Source organism: Danio aesculapii, chromosome 3 (genome assembly GCF_903798145.1).
Source record: "Danio aesculapii chromosome 3, fDanAes4.1, whole genome shotgun sequence".
Classification (NCBI taxonomy): domain Eukaryota; kingdom Metazoa; phylum Chordata; class Actinopteri; order Cypriniformes; family Danionidae; genus Danio; species Danio aesculapii.
In genome coordinates this window covers 50,580,430-50,599,563 of record NC_079437.1, presented here as the reverse complement: position 1 = coordinate 50,599,563, position 19,134 = coordinate 50,580,430, and the positions used below count along the sequence as shown (strand labels likewise).

Here is a 19,134-nt window from a genome sequence, read left to right as displayed (position 1 = left end):
GTGCTTTTGGCTGAAAGCACCATCTGTTTGTCTTAGGTGTAGTGTGACCCCCTCACAGGAAAGCCCCCACTGTGGCCAGGCTGGGGTACTGCAGTACCTTGTTGGTGCACTGCCTGAATGTGTTGATGAGCTCCTGAATAACCAGATCGATACATTTCAGACAGGGCTCTTTCAGCTTAATGATCTGCTTTTTCACGATTGCTTCAAACGCCAGATCTGGAGTGAACAGCCCAGTTCTGAGAACGCACAGGACAGACAGACAGCAAGACGTAAGAGGACAGACACAAACATGGAGGAGAAAGAAAACAAACAACAAGAGTGGCCAAAAAAATTAACTTAAAGACAGATATCTGTGACATTGAGGTGAAGATTAAACAACAATAGATACAAAACCAAGTGACAATGGGATAACTGAAGGTGAAGTGGATGGAAGAAGAGGTCACAAAGACTAAAACTGTGAATCCTAAATAATAAATGGATAGGTGAGTGTGGCTCGCTGTGGGGAAAAAAAAGAAGACATTTCAGAGTCAACAAGATTCTGCAGTCATTTTTACTTTAGGCCATGCCCTCATGAAACAAGTTTTTAAGGTTCGCAGACAAATAGTAACAGCTGAAGCAGATGTGTTTGTAGGTCGATATCAACAAACTGAGACCAGATTAAGGTCGAGTCCACATGCTCTCAAAGACATGCTTTCTTGCTTCTAAAGGCTCATCTATACTTCTGCGTCAAGGGCATGCAAATGCTATGGCGCAGCCCACGCGTGGACGCATAGCCCTCGCCGTGGCCATCGCTGACGTGCATCTCTCAAAAAATTTTACTACACGTTACAACAAAAACGATGCATAACGCAAGCTCTGTGATTGGTCGGTTTGGCATCGGCTGATGAGTGTGGTGGGACCAGGAGAGCCGCCCGAGTCCGTTGGAGCGAGTGTTTACAAGTTTTGAGTCCTGTGAAGAGCTCCAGATGGAAAGTTTTGTTTGTGTTTACCTTATGGTTAAAGTTGTTGCACGTTCACTGGTTCCAGCCTCAAAATGAGCGAGTTTGAGCCACTTGCACATAAGGAAGCATTCAGAAAAAAAAAAAAACACCTCACTGCCAGCTAGCGTTTCGGAAGTGCCATTACAGAGGGATACAAACAGCGCACAGAAGTATAAGTGCACGGCAACGCGAAAGGCTTGTGCCATGGGTCACGCCGATCACTTGATGAAAAAGTATAAACAAGGGTTAAGGTGCCATTTATACTGGTGAATTTTTATTTTAAAACACATAAACAGTTTTGTTATTGTTTCATCTGGTTTCCACACTACTCCTCCATCTTCTTGAATCGTGATATTTATGGCTTATTTCAACTGAAAGAAATAAAACACAAATTCAAATGATTGTGACATAAAAGGAAGAGGATGAGAATCTAAATTTGCACATTTTCGGACAACTAAGACTTTCAAATAATAAACAGTAGTCAACATTTGAAGTGGATCAAAAAAGTTGACCCAAGACAAGAATGGGTCTGGTTGAATAGGTTTTAAGGACAACTTTGACAAAAAAAAGTTTTGATCCACTTGCTCCTCTGGAAGTGTACTCTTGGATCCTCCCTCTACATGGTAGCAAATAGGGAATTGAAACATCCTTCAAGATTTCTGAGTTTCCGAGTTCTGTCTCTGGGCCATATGTTGGAAAAGGAAGGAGAAAGGAAACGAGGAAGCCTCAATTTGAGCACTGGAAAGCACTCTATATTTTCATGGTATGATCCAAGATTACAATTTCATTAGCTTTGTTTCCATCCACCTATATATATGCACATAAAAAAAAAAAAAAAACAGTTGATGAAAAACTGCGCCAAGCAGCGCATAAATTTTGAAAATGTGCATAAAAACATATGAGCATAACTCAGTAGCAAAAACATTTTATTCTATATGAAAAGATGTGCATAAACTTCGATGGAAACACTTTTACCGATGACCTCCAGAACTCTCAAGAGCAAGGGTGTCAAACGTACGGCTCGTAAATGGGTTTAATCTGGCCCGTGAGATGATTCTGTAAAGTATAAAAATGAGCTGCAATTTAAAAAAAAAAAAAAAAGAAACTGCTGTTCCAACTGTGTCCACTGGATGGCACAATAAAAATTGCAAACTGTTAACTTCATCTAATCCAGAAGCCTGAATTAGCGTCAGTTTGACAGCCTTCTCAGAAAGAAAGACCAAATCTATGCCCCGCCATACCATACCGAGGTATTCTCATGAGAATACGTAACTATTTTATGTTTTGGCAGTTTCATGGGTAATTCGTATGAGTTCAGTTGTACGAAAATGTCCGATTTTAGAAAGAAGGCATGGCACCCAACCCCGCCCCTAAACCCAACCATCATTGGTGGATAAGCAAATTGTGCTTATTTGTATGAATGAGATCGTCCAAATTTATACGAATTAGCCACTAAATCAAAAAGTTACAAATTGCCGCGCGCTTGTGTTGCAGCATAAGATAGTTAAGCCGAGGTGCTGTGCTGAGGCGATTCTTTGATTTGCTAGAAGAAATTGAACAGTTCATGGAAAGAAAAGGGCAAACCAGTGTTAGAATTTTATTCCGCAGAATGGATGCAGGACCTTGCATTTATGGTGGATGTTACAGAACACATACTGAAGTTGACTGCCACTCAGGATGTGAAGCCTGATATTTATGCGCTGGTGAAAACTAAAAGATGCCAGGTATCAGGAATCAAATAAACTGCAACCCCACTTAAAATGCTGCATGAGACTGTTCTGTAAATCAATGAGGCATTGTGTTTTGTTTTTTATTTATTTATTTAAATAAACTTGAGGTGTTTTATGATTAATATTGATGTTGTGCTTGTACTATTTTGGGCACACTGTCCTCAGGCTCCAGCTTTTTGTTTTATGTTGATCATATTATAACAAAGAAAACAATTTGATGTTGCTGTTTTTTAAATTATATATACCATTATTTTACCGGTCCGCCCCACTTAGGGATAGATTTTCCTCCATATGGCTACTGAGCTAAAATGAGTTTGACACCCCTGCTCAAGAGCATCTGTGCTCCGTGTCTCACGCCTTTAAACGCCACCACGCGTTCATTGCGCAGTGGCATACTGTCTTCTGAGGCGCAAGTCATTTATTAAATAAAGAAAAGATTCACAGAGCTTCTCCTACCATGGCAAATTCCGTTTTTACTTTTGATATTTGGTGTCAATTAATCAGGAAGTGACGATTTTGCTCTCTTTGACTCGTTGGATGGAATGTCCACACATAAACAGATATTTTTATATATGGAGTTTTCCCCACTTTTGTTTTTGAAAAAAATAAAATAAAATTTGCGTTTAAAAACAAAACCCAAAAAACACACTGTGATGCATGTTAAGTGCATGCCAACCAACATGTAGAAATGACACTTTTATGTTGTTCACACCAAAGGCAGAATTACGTATTTGTGTGAGTAAAAGGGGTATATGCACAAAGACTTTTAATTTTCAGCCAGTCAGACACAGGGCTTCCGGGTAAACTGTCTTTCCATTATAAAATTAAATTTTTATGTTGTTCACTTCACACCAAAGGCACAATTAAGTATTTGTAAAAGGGGTAATAGGCACACAGACTTAATTTTCAGCCAGCCAGACACAGGGCTTCCGGTAAGGTAAGGTAAATGTTCTGGTAGGTCTTTCCATTATAAAATTGCCACAATTAAGATCTGATTTCTTAAAAAAAAAAAAAAAAAACAATTATATACACACACACACAGTTGACGTCAGAATTATTAGTCACCCTTTGAATTTTTAAATATTTCCCAAATTATGTTTAACAGAGCAAGGTACACTGTACTGTATGTCTGATAATATTTTTTCTTCAGGAGAAACTCTTATTTGTTTTATTTCAGCTAGAATAAAATCAGTTTTTAATTTTTTAAACACCATTTAAGGTCAATATATATATATAGAATAATAGAATATATATATATTCTATTGTTGAATATGTTGTATTTATTCAATCATTTCTATCTATCTATCTATCTATCTATCTATCTATCTATCTATCTATCTATCTATCTATCTATCTATCTATCTATCTATCTATCTATCTATCTATCTATCTATCTATCTATTGGGTGGGCCATTTATATGGATACACCTTAATAAAATGGGAATGGTTGGTGATATTACATCCTGTTTGAGGCACATTAGTATATGTGAGGGAGCTTGTAAATAACTCATGAAAGAATAAAGTTACGTTAAAACCAAGCACACCATTGTTTTTATCTTGTGAAATTTATACAACAGTTCTGTCTGGTTCTTGAATCTGATTGGCTGATAGCCGTGAGATATTTTGCCAGTAACAGCACACAAAGGCCTCTTCACCTTTGTGTATTACTCCACCCACATACATACGAGGACAAATATTCCTGCTGTTGGGCAACATAATGTACTTTTGAGGCTATTTTAAAAAATGATAAAATGATAAAATATTTATCATTTCTGAGAGACAGCGCGTGAGTCTTCATTAGTCAAAGACGGTTGACGTTGTCTATCCACAAGATGGCGCCAGGACAGCATAAAAAGCCCTTGCTTAGAAGATTAAAACTGCATGTTTTCTTGAGCGTGAATAAGAAGCTGAAAAACGGAAGCGTCGCGGTTTTTAAGTTGGACCAGATAGCGTAAATAAGAAGCTGCGAATAAGAAGCTGGATTCAGCCTCGTCCCTCCTTATCGCAAACACAACAGCAGTCTGGTAGTGATTGCACTGCTTTTTTTGGGGATAATTATTGTGATATTGTAACGGTCGCTTAAAGGGCACATAGGTAACCCCTTTTTTCATATTTAATATAAGTCTTTTGTGTCCCCAGAATGTGTCTGTAAAGTTTAAGCTCAAAACACCCATCAGAGTATTTATTATAGCTGTTTGAAGTGTCTATATTATAGCTGGAAAAAAGTTTTTGCTGTTTTTTTGTACTGGCTCTTTAAGGCTAGTCCTCCCCGCCCACCGTTCCCACGTGCCTGTCAGCAATCGCCGCCCTCGGCTGCCTCGGGAAGCAGATCTCATGTAACGTGTGAGAAATACTACAGTAAGAACTTTACCAATCAGTATTTGATGCATTTTTTTGTGGATTTGCAACAATGAGTCACACACAATGTCATTACAAAGTTCACGCACACTCACAGCAAGGACACAAACACACAACGCAGACACACACACACACACAAACGTAGCGCAGACATACACACACACATAGCTCAGACACGCACACAGAGAGAGAGAGAAAGAGAGAGAGAGAGAGAGAGAGAGAGAGAGAGAGAGAGAGAGAGAGAGAGAGAGAGAGAGAGAGAGAGAGAGAGCATTAAGCTTTGCACTCGTTTTGCACGCATATGTGACATGATACTGGTAATATCCACTGCTGTATGGATATCTCTTATATTAATGTACAAAATAAACCTGATTTAACATCCACAAAGCGCGATTGAAGCGTCTTCTGTTATAATTGTTCTGACACGCGGCTGTGCTGATTAAGTGAATCTGAAGTGAATCGCTGTAATTCATTACACACATGCTCTGTTTTAAAACATTTTAAACATGTGAAACTCAATCTTGATCACATTTGATGATAATTGATGACTCTAGCGAACTGAACACACCTTTTATTCCCGGCTGCTTTGTGCTCGTCCTCTCTTGATTATATGATTATACGCATGACTACTGGGACATGTTAATACGCGCAGCTGTCAATCAATATTGGTGGGCAGGGGGACCGCACTCCTACGTAAAGTTGCGGTCGATCTGAAAACCGCTCCAATTGGTCCACCGTTTTTATGTTGTTAAATTTGAAAAAAAAAAAGGACTGTGTGTTTATATCACCCCAATTTGACAATTTATACACTATACTTACACACATTTCTGTCCAAACAGCTTGAAAAGTAGATTTTTCACCATAGGTGCCCTTTAATGTTTGATTTGCATTTTGTATAAATACATGTCCCCTTTAAGAGGACTTCTGTGGTTGTTTTACCTTTGAGATGTAAGCACGCATGTATGGGAGCTAGGGCTGGGCGATATTGCAAAATTTGGTATCGATCTGATACCAAGTAAATACAGGGCCAGTATCGCCGATATTGGTACCGATACTTTAAAAAGCATGCACTTGAACTTATATGTACTTTTCTAAAGGGGAGAACAGTGTGTGATGAGTTATGAGTTGAATTCTGTCAAAGCAGCTATAATTAAATGTATATGTTAAAACCCAGGACAAATTTTAAACACCTTCAAGCCAAATAAAAACATTTTTTATTATTAATTAAGTACAGCCCACAATATAAATCCTATAGTGTTCCTTTCATGGTTAACACAAAAGGGATTCAGACATTTTCATATTTTAAGTTTAGGGTATACAGTGGTGGGCAGAATTATTAAAACACCTGTATTCTCACCAGTTTAAAAATGTTTTTAAGTGTTTTTAAAAGTTTTTTTATTTTTATTTTCTACTAACACGCTACAGCAAAAGATTAAAAAGAAAAAAGCTGGTGAAAAAATACTGTTCTAATCATTTTGGCCACCACTGTATATTTTTAAATTCCAAAATAATTAATATAAATAGCGGGCTTTAATGTGCTTGCTATATTTAATCAGCCTGATGATGAACAAGTAACAAGTTCAACTATGACCAAGTATTAATTTTTTTTTTTCATTAACTAATACTGAATGTCCTATATAACTCAAATATTAATTCCACCACTGTAGCTAGCTACCTGGATATTCATTGCCTCTCCGAAACGACTCGGCCAGTGACCTCTGTTTCAGGGCTGCCAGTGCTGGGGGTCTGTCTGGAGTATTTGCCTCCTCCTCTCTCCTTTTTTGCAGCTCGGCGTTCTCTTTTTCGTGTTGTTTTTATGTGTTTGTGTAGATTTGTGGTGTTGCCACAGTATCGAATTGACTTTCTACAAACATCACAGTTTGCAATATTTTCGTTTACTGCAGTTAAATAACTCCAAACAGCGCTCCTCTTACTCTCCGCTATCTCAGAACAGCCAAAAGTGCTTGTGCTTAGTCACGTGATGAAAGGACAACTAATAACAGCAGAGCAGGGAGGAGCAACGGTGCATATTAGATTTAAAAGGAGCAGGGTATTCAGAGACATATCCGCTCTTTAAGTATCGATCTCGGAAGGATACTATCGATCCAATATCAATACCAACGTTGGTATCGATACTATCAATATTAGGATCGATCCACCCACCCCTGATGGGAGCTCAGTTCAGTTTTGGCGAGCTCTGAGGAGAAGTGTGTGATGGTCGCTCTACCACTATATCATTCTTTTATTTCAATAATGTAACACTTTATTTTGCGACGGATGTTTGAGGGTCTTTCTCTTTTCCCTACTCATTATCGTTGACTGGCATGTATGTAGTCGACAGCACTTTTGAGAAATGCAAAAAGGCCAATAGGAAGAGCAAAATAGTTTGTCTGCTTTTTTCCATTCCTTAAAGTCTCCGGGTAAACGCTGGGACACCTGGCACCCATCACAATACCGACGGCAACAGAGAAATACTGTAGACTGTAATAGACTGTAGGGAGACATCTCTGTAGACGGATGGCATCTCATGTCACGTTCAGCCTTATAATCTTAAAATGTGAGCAAAATCAGCTGTTTTATCATCACTTTAGAAATTACACTATAGAGAATCATTCAAATACTAGTTCTAAAGTGACGTTGGTGAATTAGTAATGGCTTCTGCTGTTCTGACGTCAGCTGCAGATGAATGAATGGCGGAAGTGGTTCCTAATACAAAAGGGTTTTAGACTCTCCGTGTTTGATTTTCTTTTTATATACACGATTGTACTGTCGAACTGTTGTATAAACGCAATATCACACAAGTAGCTGCGCGATATGGCTGTATATCAGCATTGGTGGGACGCAAAGCATGCCTCCCACCAGTGCTAATATACAGCCATATCGCGCAACTACTCGTGTGATATTGCTCATATATCGTGTTCAAATACACAACACACAAATATATATACAACATTTTCTTTCATTTTCTTGAACGCGATTAATTGTGATCAGGGCTTGACATTAATTCTTAGATCACCAGCCACTGTTGCTAGTGGTTGTCGAACGTTAGCAGCCACTTGCCGTTTTCATTAGCCACAATTTTGTTGCTGTGAATATATATTCTATATCCATAAATTTGACTTTGTCATGCTAAAAATACTTGATTTAAATTTTGTGTTAGGTCTACATGCATCCTCGTTCATAAAAAAAATTAATAAAAACAAAATTATCTTTTTAAAAATTAATAAAAAAATTGATTTAAAATTAACTAAGCAAAAGAAAGCATGTGAAAAACATTCCGTGTGCGACAATGAAAAGTTGATCGCATGCACACTGTTGATGTTAAACCCATAATCTGTTCAAAGAATGGTTAAAGCGAAAGTGAAACCGCTGCTGCTTACAAAAGAATCTCGAGCTCTTGAAAGCAGCAGGACGCACGAGCATCATTGTTTCCCTGTCTATTTTAAAGAGAACTGATCGCACCAGTTTCGGTTTCAGGCAAGGTTTCTTCGCGAAAGGAAACGGGAGCATGCACGCTTTTTAAAAACTCGCACACAGTACATCAGATGTGCGCGCAACACTAAAACCCTCATCAGTGAGTGAGGATAGGTTGTGTTTCACCGTGCACCTGATCATCTCATTACGTATTTACCTGGTTTCTTTTACTCACGTGAACAGTAGTTTTTGTCAGGCGTGCTGCTTCTCAATTCCAAGATCACATTTGCACAGATATTAACAAACGGTCTAAACTAAAATACAAAGATTGACGAGTCAGCACTGGCAGTTTAAAAACTATTTTCAACCAGCCAAAGTGGCTAGTGGGTGTGAATGTCTAACCCGCTACAGCTGAAATCTACCCTCATTTGGTGGGTGTTAATGTTAAGTCCTGATTGTGATTAACCTTTTGACAGCACTACTTTAAACTTTGATTTGAGTAAAAAAATACAGAAAATACTGAAAAACGCTAATCAACAGATGTAATATTAGATTTTTTTTCTTAAATCAAGACGTATGATAAGATCAACTTGTAGCGTGGGCAGTACAGTGATCTGGTAGTTGTGTTGTGAAAGCATGGCCTTACAATAACACACAAGAGAGAAAGGAAGTGTGTGAATGGAGTGAAAGACTGGAGTATTAGTGAGTGAACACAGGACATAAAAGTGCTGTGGTTTCCAGCCGTCGTATGACCTGCAGGGTTGACAAGAGCTACAGTAAGTGGGACACCACTTGCCTGACACCATGGACGTTCTTAATGGCGTGACTGATTTCTCTCCGGAGCTCCTTTTCATCAAACACGATCTGAAAGAGAAAGACAGAAACTCATTTCTGCACCTGTGTGTCACATACCGGGGCTTTCTGGCAACTTGTGGTGACTTGTTATCTTAAGATCAAAGTATTATTCCCAGACATCCAGACCAGAGTTGGGTATAATGTGTTACATACAGTAAATAGCTGTTTTAAAGGTACACGAAACCCTCGAGTCTCACCAATCTAAAAACAAAACTTGCAAGTGTAATGAATTATTTTATTTGGGCTGAAGTCTCGTTTATTAACATGGAGGAGGCTGGCTTTATGACTTGTACTGCAGCCAGCCCCAAGGGGGCGATCTAACGGCCGGGACTTTCACAAAAAAAAAGAGGCGTGAGACACACTTTCTTTGCAAGCATACTGTAGATAATGTGCTGTGGTACAACACAACTGTAGTTGCATCACAATGCACCAGTTCACACTAACGTTACAGTATTTATTATAGTTAATCAGTTTACTATTCTACAGTATTCTGTAGCATTTATTAACAAAGAGTTGTACACATTGTACATTTTACTATCTGGTTCAAAAACATGTTTATTATAAATTTCTATAGTTTTTTCCCCCATGCAGATATCTTCCAGACATCACAAAATAACAGATGAAGCATTCAAAAGCTTGGACTCATAGCAGTAGTATAGCCTACATTATTATTTATTTATTTATTTTTGTAAAGGAAAAAAAGTGCTTTACAATAATAACCGTCTAGTTCATTGTCAAGGGTTGCATTTCTCGGAATCAGATCAACATTATGAATTCACAAACAGACAAAACAAGTATGCACCTTGACCAGCTCAAAGGGGAAGCGCTCATGGAAGATTCGGTTAATCCTGGCACCTCCGGAAAGCTCTGCGGTGTCCACCTGATCTCCAGATCCCTCAATGCACTTCTCAAAGTCAACTCCGAACTGCTGGACCATCCTAAAAAAGTGAGACTCGGGAGTTAGAAACAGCTAGAATTACTTAGTTAGCAATGCTAGTCATGATAGTCACTCACTGCAGCAAGGCCTTCGTCTTTCTCGTAGGGTCATCTGGGCGGAAGTTCTTATACTCTTCCACTTCTTTTTCTAGAGAGAGAAGCTGAGACTGGAGTTTGCTCCGCAAGCCGGGTAGTGTGTCCCGAATGTGGTTGGTCAGTTGCTAAAAATACAAAAACAAGAAGTGAGAACGTGATAAAACAAAAAACCACAGAGGCGCGAACTAGAAACTTCAGTTCTGCAACTCTATGCAAACATTTTCTGAAATGGCTAGCTATTTGTGCAAATCCATACATGTGCAGGAATTGCAAATCAAACAGATTTGCATTTTCTGCAAAGTTATGACCAGGCGTTTGTGCTCTGTAATGAACAGAAGCGGAAAAACATACAGGATGAACACAAAAGGAAAAAGCGAGAGGGTAACAACAAGTTCAGCTCAAAGTGAGGGTCAAAAGTGTAAAGTTGCATAGTGCCACCTTGTGTACCAGGGTTTTCCGGTTTCTCATTAAGCGCCATCAAATGCAGGGATGGGCAAACTTGGTCCTAAAGGGTTGGTATCTGGCAGATTTTAGCTCCAACCCTAATCAAACACACCTGCCTATAGATTTTAGTGATCTTGAAGACACCAGCCCCTTTCACGCATACAGACCTTTGCGTAACATTACCAGCAATTTTCCTGAAAGGGATCATGTGTGAACAGCCCCTTTTAGAAAACACAGGTAAATTCGTTGTGGCAATTTTCCGGTAAAGAGAAGTTGTAACATTACCGGTAATTTGCTGGAATGCTGCTCTGTGTGAACGCAGAAGGAAAATTGCAGAAAAGAATGCTCATTTTGAGGCAGGAACCGGCGGACGTGCAACAACTTTAACCATGAGGTAAACACAAAACAAAACTTTTCATCTGGAGCTCCTTCACGGGACTCCACACTTGTAAAGAATCGCTCCATTGGGCTCGTGCGGCTCTCGGTCCCGCCCACACTCGTAAGCGCTACCAAGCTGACCAATCACAGAGCTTGCGTTACGCGTCGTTGCGACGTGTAGTTAAATTTTTTTGAGAGGTGCGCATCAGCGACGCCGACAGCCACAGCGAGGGCTATGAGTCCACGCGTAGGCCGCGCCATAGCATTTGCTTGATGCTAAAGTATAAATCAGCCTTTAGACTGCGCTAATTTGAGACATTTGCTCCAGCCAATCAGAACATTCAGATGCAACCACATCCGCAGTGTTTATGAAAATAAATGGCTTTGAATATTTTTCCACACACATTTAGCTGCTGGATGTTAGTCAAATAACGTTTCAGTTCCTTCTTAATGTCAACGATATCGATAAAATGCTTATAATAAACCGCTGTTTGTTTACCTTCAAGCTCTGCTTCAGTTGCTTGACGCGTGTGCATGTGAAGCAGCCGGTCAGCAGCAGCACACAAACAGTTTAATGCACTTAAACATTGGGCTCACACATATACTCTGCACTCTGGCTACTTCAACAATGTTTATAAGCCGTGGTGGGCATTTCTCTCTGTCTCGCGCTGAACGCAGTTGACCAATTGCAACAGACTGGGTCATCGGAATAATCAGCGCAGATTAGCATCACACTAAGTAGGGGTTTGGGAACAAATTAATTGCTAAACAAATCATATGGGAGTCATTTGGATAATTAGGGAAAAATAAATGCAAATTATAACACAATGAAAGTGTTTTTTGATGGATGTGGATATCAGCATGTTGTTGGTGATTATTCACATTAACCCTCATTTGTTATGCAATAAACGAATATGTGTATGTGTATATAAATATATATAGTTGTGAATGAAAAGACATGTGAAAGTGAAATCATAAAATCACAAAAGCACGGCTCTTAAAGCGACATTCTTGTTACCGACAGTTTTTATCATTTTTAATCAAATTAAAAAAGGGTCAAAACCACTAAATGCTTTTGAGTTTGTAGATTTACTAAGAAACAAATCAAGTTTAATTCTTACAGAGATGATGTTTAAAAGCATAGTTTGTTTAATCTTTATTTTTATAATCTTCTGTATTCAACATTGTTAGCTTGTTATTTACCAATCTGCTTCAGTATTAGGAATTGTGAAATTCCATAATCTTTAAAGGGTATAGGTTTAATAGTAACTTTATATACAGGGGATAATCTAAAAAAACTACATATCTCAAATGGCCCACTGATAATCACTTTAAATAATCATGAATACGATTTTTACCATAATCGATCAACCCTGATTGATACCAACACACAAAAGCACATAAAAAAGCTAATTTAAAGTGACTGCAATGCCCATAAGAGTTAAACTATTGACAAGTGTGACAAACAGTAGTACAGCAGCTTCAGTCATAATGTGGTTGTACCTGGTTGAGGGCTTTCTGCAAGTGTGGCGTTCCCATCCTTTCAGCCATATGTCTGTAACTGGGGTGGGACAGGAAAAACTTCCTTTCTGCTGCCAGTGCAGCACGAATGTCCTTCCGGCCATCAATGTCTTTCTGACTCCGGTTCACTACGCCAATATAACCTACGACAGGGAAAGTCACATTACATGGTGTATGTCTGTGGTGGATGCTTAGGGCATTCAAATCATACAATAGGAGAAATGTGTGCAGTACAGTTTATTTCTCATGATTTAACTGATATCACAGACCAAAAATATCAATTGCATCTTACAGCAGCAAGGAAACAAGAGAGAATGTGAAAATACAGACAAGGAATTGAACAAAACAAGTTCATACAAGAAATAAAAAAAAGTATGTCAACAAACATCTGGGAAAATGTGTTTACATACCAATTCACATGAAATTGTGTAATGCTATTTTTTTCCCTAAAATTTAAAGCGTTTCATGATATTAACTACAATTTGAGTCAGATAGATTAAAAAAAAACATGTTTACTCAGTGTGGATCAGTGTTGGGTAAGTTAGTTTAAAAAAGTAATAGATTACAAATTACTGATTACTACTGGAAAATTGTAATCTGATTACATTACTAATTACTTCATGTAAAAAGTAGTCAGATTATAAATTACTTTACTTTGAAGTTACTTTTAAAACACATAAAATATGCCTATAAAAGTACAAAATAAACTGCAGCTATTTCAGTAATTCACTAAAAAAAAAACATTACAATGGGTTGATCACAGCAGCTTGACATATTCAAAAGACTTAAAGACTTCGCCCAATACTTAAAGTTTTATTATCATTCACTTGTTCCAAACCTGTTTTTTTTTTTTTTGAACACAATAATAGACATTTAGTAGAAAACTGGATACCTTTAAACACTGACATCCATAGTATGAAAAAGCACTGCAGTGTTTGGGTGTTCTGTTTTTGTCTGAGTTAATTAGTCAACCGAAATGTGTACATTTCATGCAAAGTATGAACAGTCAGTTCTTGTCACGTGACTCGTGGTTTTCAACTGAGTACGCAAGTTAAATGCGAGCGCGCACAATATGCGCTCTCAATATGCTTGCAAGACGCACGCCTCCATATGAATTAACGAACTTGCGCAGGCAAAAGACGCGATCTGTGAAGGGCCCCATAAGCAGCTACACTTCTCTTCACATTCAGAAGGTACCTTCACTCCCGATCCTGCACAAAAAAATCCAATTTAGCCTGTTTAGGCGGAGTTGGGCTGCCGTGTTTTTTGTGATGAGTATTGTCCTAGTATTCTTTCTATTCAAGTGCTTGAACAAGTTTCTGGTCAGTTTAAAAGCAGTTGAAAGTTCTTTAGACTGGACATAGACTGAATTTTACAGCAATGTGTTTTGTTTTTACGCTCAATGAAATCAAAATAATGTCTTTATTTCCACTTAAAGCAACCACTATCATCAGCAGCCATTTCAGCTTGCGTTCTCCAGGAATTTAAAAGCGTATGCTTATCAACTTGCGTTGCAGCAGAAAATGTGATTTAAAAGAAGCATTGTTTTACTTTTAAAATCTATAATAATGTAATGTAAGTAACACAATTACACAGATTTTAGTAACTGTATTCAAATTACAAAAATTCAAAATGTAATTTATTACATTACTGTTTTCCCTAAAACTGTAATTATTATACAGTAACGCGTTACTGAGAAACGCGTTACACCCAACTCTGGTGAGGATACAATAAACCAAAACAAAATCACAGTTAAAACTAAGGCCGGATGATATTGGAAAAATCTGACATTGCGATATTTTGTTTTGCTTTGATATAAACTGTGATATGACTATCATTTTGCTGGAGGATTTAAATAGCTCTATTCGGAAAGACTTCATGAATTTAGATTGACTGTAGTGACCAAGTGTTTTTCTATGCAGAAATCTGCATGTAATCTAAAAAAATTCGGGCATATATAAAAACAAAAATAAGTTAAATAAACAGTGTGTTATGCTTTTTTTGAGGGGAGGGGTGGGGGGTCTAAGAGTATTCAAATAGAAATATTGAAAATCAAGCATAAAATAACATGGTCATCACTGTATGAATAATTTCATACAATTTAAAAATAATATCTCTTTCTTTTAATCTTTAATAAATAATCCAATCCTGTGATGTGACTATTGTGGATACACACATTGCAATATCGGTGCTCAGTTGATATATTGTTCAGCCTTAGTTAAAACATAATTCAGTGCAGGAAAAAGTAATTGATAAAATTTAAAGTAATTAATTAATAAAGTAAGTAAATTAATAAAGTGGTGGAAATTACTCGAAGTGTGAGTAAAAAGTAGCCCTTTCAAAAGTATTCAAAAGTAGTAAGTTTTGCACTGTAAAAAGCTGATGTATTTACATGTAATTTGTGAATGTGTGTAAACATAACATTCTGTAGTGCATTTAGTTATTAACCAGCAGGCACACAACGTCATAAGACAATAATATGAGGTTAGATTCAAGTTGTGATGTCGGGTGACCAAAATTCAATGTCTAGCCAGCGTCTAAGGACAATGTTATTTTAATGTCCAATAACGACATTAAATAAAGTTGATATTTGGTTGATTTTAGGTTGTGTTGGAAAGTGACTAAAATCCAACGTCGAGCCAACATCTTAAACCAACGTCATATTGACGTCAAACACTGACATTTTATTCATCAGGTATGGCAACCAAAATTCAACATCTGATAGATGTCATAGTGGTAACGTTCACACATCATCAAGCTGTAACATTATTAGACAACGATATTTGTTTTTTTTTTTAGGTTGGACATTGTTGACGGCCTGATGTTGAGTTCTGACGTCAACCTGATTTTCATTTCCAAGCAAAATGCAATGTCCCTACGACGTTGGGGTACAACATCAATCTGACGTCATATTGACGTCTTGTGCCTGCTGGGTGTTTAAGGCCATTTCGGTCATCATTCGATCATCAACAGTCTCTGGGTCATTGCATGTAAAGATTTTGGACATCTTCTTAGACACTTTTAATGCTTCTGACAATTAGTACAATTATAAATTGCCCATGTCTTGAGGTAGTTCATAATGATGGAATTTACCCATTTACTTCTATGTGTGATTTGATTGGACAGGAATCATAGGACTTAATTTTCTAATCCCCATAGAAAAGAAAAAATAAAGTAGGTTGAAGCAGGTTGAAGCAGTGGAGTAAAAGTACCAATACTACACTAAAAATGTACTCAAGATAAGGTAAAAGTACACATTTATAAAAGTACTTGGTAAATTACAATTCCTAAGAAAAAAACTACTCAATTACAGTAGTTTGAGTATTTGTAATTTGTTACTTTACACCACTGTTAATCATAAAACACGTTTTCAAAGCTGCCAAGAATTAGAAACATTTCGTAATCACTATATTAAAATTCCTGCAGAATCATGCGACACCGAAGACTGGAGTAATACTGAAAATTCTGATTTTTTTTCATCACGGGAATCAAAAACTTTTTAAAATACATTCAAACTTTTAATTGTAAAAATACTATCCACTATTATTGTATTTAGTGTATTTTGAACCAACTAAATGTGAATGTGTACAAAGTACAAACCTCTTCGAAGTGGTAAAAGTTTATTTTCCAGGATATCCCGGGCGTCTGTACCCTCATCCATTAAATCCAGTTTAGTGATCACACCAATGGTACGCAGTCCTGTTAAACACAGCAAAAAACATATTATCAGTCCTTCTGCTCAATACAGAGGATTCACACATTTCTCTCAAAAAAAATTATTTTATAAAAAAAATACATCTAAAAAAAATTGTAAATACAGGTTAAATCACAAATGAATCATCCAAACAATTAATTTAATATGAAATAAATAGTTAAATAAATGTATTTAATTATTTCATATTAAATACAATGTTTGAATGATTCATTTGTGATTTTTTTTTACTATTTATTTATTTATTGAAATATAATTTTTTTTTTTCATTTTATAGGCTATATACTTGCTTTTATGTTTTCATTTTTGTTTAATTTTAAGAAATTTTTTGTGTTTTTTAAAACACTATTATTATTATTTTGGCTTGATTTTTGATATTTATGTTTTATTTATATATTTTTCTTATAATTAATTATGTCATTTCAGATTTTTGTATATTTTGTTTAACTTCTATTTCATTTAACACTTTAAAGAACATTTTTTAAATAATTACAGTCTTAGTTTTTGTGATAATTATACATATAATTCATACATATAATTTTTTATGTAATTATCCATACAGTGTCAATTAATTATGGGACAAAAAGGCGAGTGCACAAATGCAGCTCGAGCGAATTACATTACTACAGTATATTCCAAACTCAAGCACAAACATGATTGTGAGCACACAAACACGCTGCGATGACATAATAATAATAATAATAATAATAATAATAATAATACAATAACAGTAATTAATTAAAAAATGTATTGTGCTTAAGTTTGTTATTTGAAATTTTTACATTTTTTATTTAAGTATCATGGCCTTTTCTTCCCTATCCGCTTGTTAAGTCGTGATGTATTGGTGACATATGGAATACAGTTCCGCATTGCTACTCATTTGAATTGAGAAAATATTCGTTTATGACCACTTTTCAGTCATATCACACATTAAAGTGCATTTTATATAAAATCAGTCTCTGGACTTGCTGCATCACAAATACCAAAATTTGAACAATTTGTAAAAAATTTATCACTTTCTGGCCATCGGGTATTAGGCATGGATGTATATAATGCAATCGTGATTTTCGAAAGTATGACATCGCTTTGTAAACGTTGATTATTACCATCTAATGAGTCTCACGAATACAGTTTGATATATCGCTTGGACCCGGAAGCCACTTTGTGTGACGTCACACTTAACAAGCGGATTACAGCACACATGGTTTACTACATGGTCTATATTTTTTCAGGTTTTCCTGAACTCTATCCACCTCCTCTCATTATTTGACTTGTGAATGCCCTCACCTTGAGGGTCCACCTCTTTCGCCACCTTGAGGGCATCCGAATTGGCCAAGTCCATATTAGCGGGGGTGACGGCAAGGATCAGACAGCTCTCCCTGGTGATAAACTGCATTATCATGTCCCGAATCTGGTGCTCGATGTCAGGCGGCTGGTCGCCCACTGCCACCTTCGTCATCCCGGGCAAATCGATGAGCGTCAGATTCAATACTGTTGAGCATAGACAGAGGAGAGTGACATTTCACCAATGGCAGACTGACTGCGGGAAACTGCGCTCTTCCAGGGTCTCGTTTTGCATTACCGTTAGGAGAGTAGACTCTCAGGTTGATGGGGATAGGAGAGATGCCCTTATTGGAGCCTGTAATCCTGTCGGTTTCTGCTTCAATCTCCTGCCGGACTTCATCAAAGTCCACGAACTTCCTACCTTTGCAGTGTAGGAACTCTGCATATTCTGCACACAGAAAGATGGAGAGCACGGATTAGGGTGATATGGGTGACATTTCAGCATCAAGGCAAATGAGACATGAAGGTTGGATTTATCTTAAAGTGGTGTTTTCATTTAAAGCCTAAACCATTTTCATTTACATACTGATAAAATGTACTGGTTATTTACAACTAAAACGGGGGAAAACATCAACATTAAAATATATTTAGTAGTGGCCAAAATTATTAGAACACTAACTTTCTCACCAGTTAAAAATTGTTTTAAAGGGCACCTATTTTAGCCCTTTTACAAGATTTAAGATAAGCCTTTGGTGTCTCCAGAATGTATCTGTAAAGTTTCAGCTCAAAATACCCATAATTTATTATAGCCTCCAGAATCTGCTCATTTTGGTGTTTGAATAAGTTGTAGCTGTTTTTGTAGCCTGTGGTTTTAAATGCAAATGAGCTGCTTCTCCATGCCCACCGTTCCCACAAGCGCGTCAGCTTCTCATTATGCGTAAAGTCAGATAAACAGCCGTCAGTGATAGAGACAGACTTGAATGAAGCTGAAATACAGCTCATTAGTCAAAAATACCAAGTAGGTTTGTTTGCTTTATTTGTGGTGGAGTTTATTCAAGCCTTTCTGAAATGGTGAGTCTCACATAAAGGCCATGAGCAGTACACACGCACACATATTAGCATTTACTGACCATGCGGCCATGGTGACTATAGCACTTAAGAACTACATAGCAAACATAACAAACATGCTCTGTTTTAAAAACGTTCTAAACTTATAAAAAAAAAAAAAATAAATAAATAAAAAAAAAAAGAAATTTGTAACAAATATTTTAATTTTAAAAAATGTTTTGTGGACATGTGTATACATGTTACTATAGAACTATGGTCACTGTCAATCAATTCGGTAGGCAGGGAAAACCGCACTCTTACGTCATGTTTTTTGCTCCTTAAGAAACCCACTGTTGTATTTTTCTACATTAAAATGTAA

The 19,134-nt window shown here is 37.0% G+C and overlaps 1 protein-coding gene across 1 annotated transcript in view; it reads right to left on the bottom strand.

Annotated features, from left to right (window-relative positions):
- Positions 1-52: 52 nt before the first annotated feature.
- LOC130220583 (dynamin-2) overlaps positions 53-19,134 on the bottom strand; it is a 66,124-nt gene continuing 47,042 nt past the window's right edge. The window contains exons 3-10 of the mRNA XM_056452815.1: positions 18,007-18,156; positions 17,712-17,915; positions 16,313-16,411; positions 12,695-12,855; positions 10,352-10,494; positions 10,140-10,275; positions 9,279-9,346; positions 53-236 (exon numbers count right to left, since the gene is read on the bottom strand). Of these exons, the coding sequence (XP_056308790.1) occupies positions 53-236; positions 9,279-9,346; positions 10,140-10,275; positions 10,352-10,494; positions 12,695-12,855; positions 16,313-16,411; positions 17,712-17,915; positions 18,007-18,156 (1,145 nt within the window). The remainder of the gene's footprint in view (positions 237-9,278; positions 9,347-10,139; positions 10,276-10,351; positions 10,495-12,694; positions 12,856-16,312; positions 16,412-17,711; positions 17,916-18,006; positions 18,157-19,134) is intronic.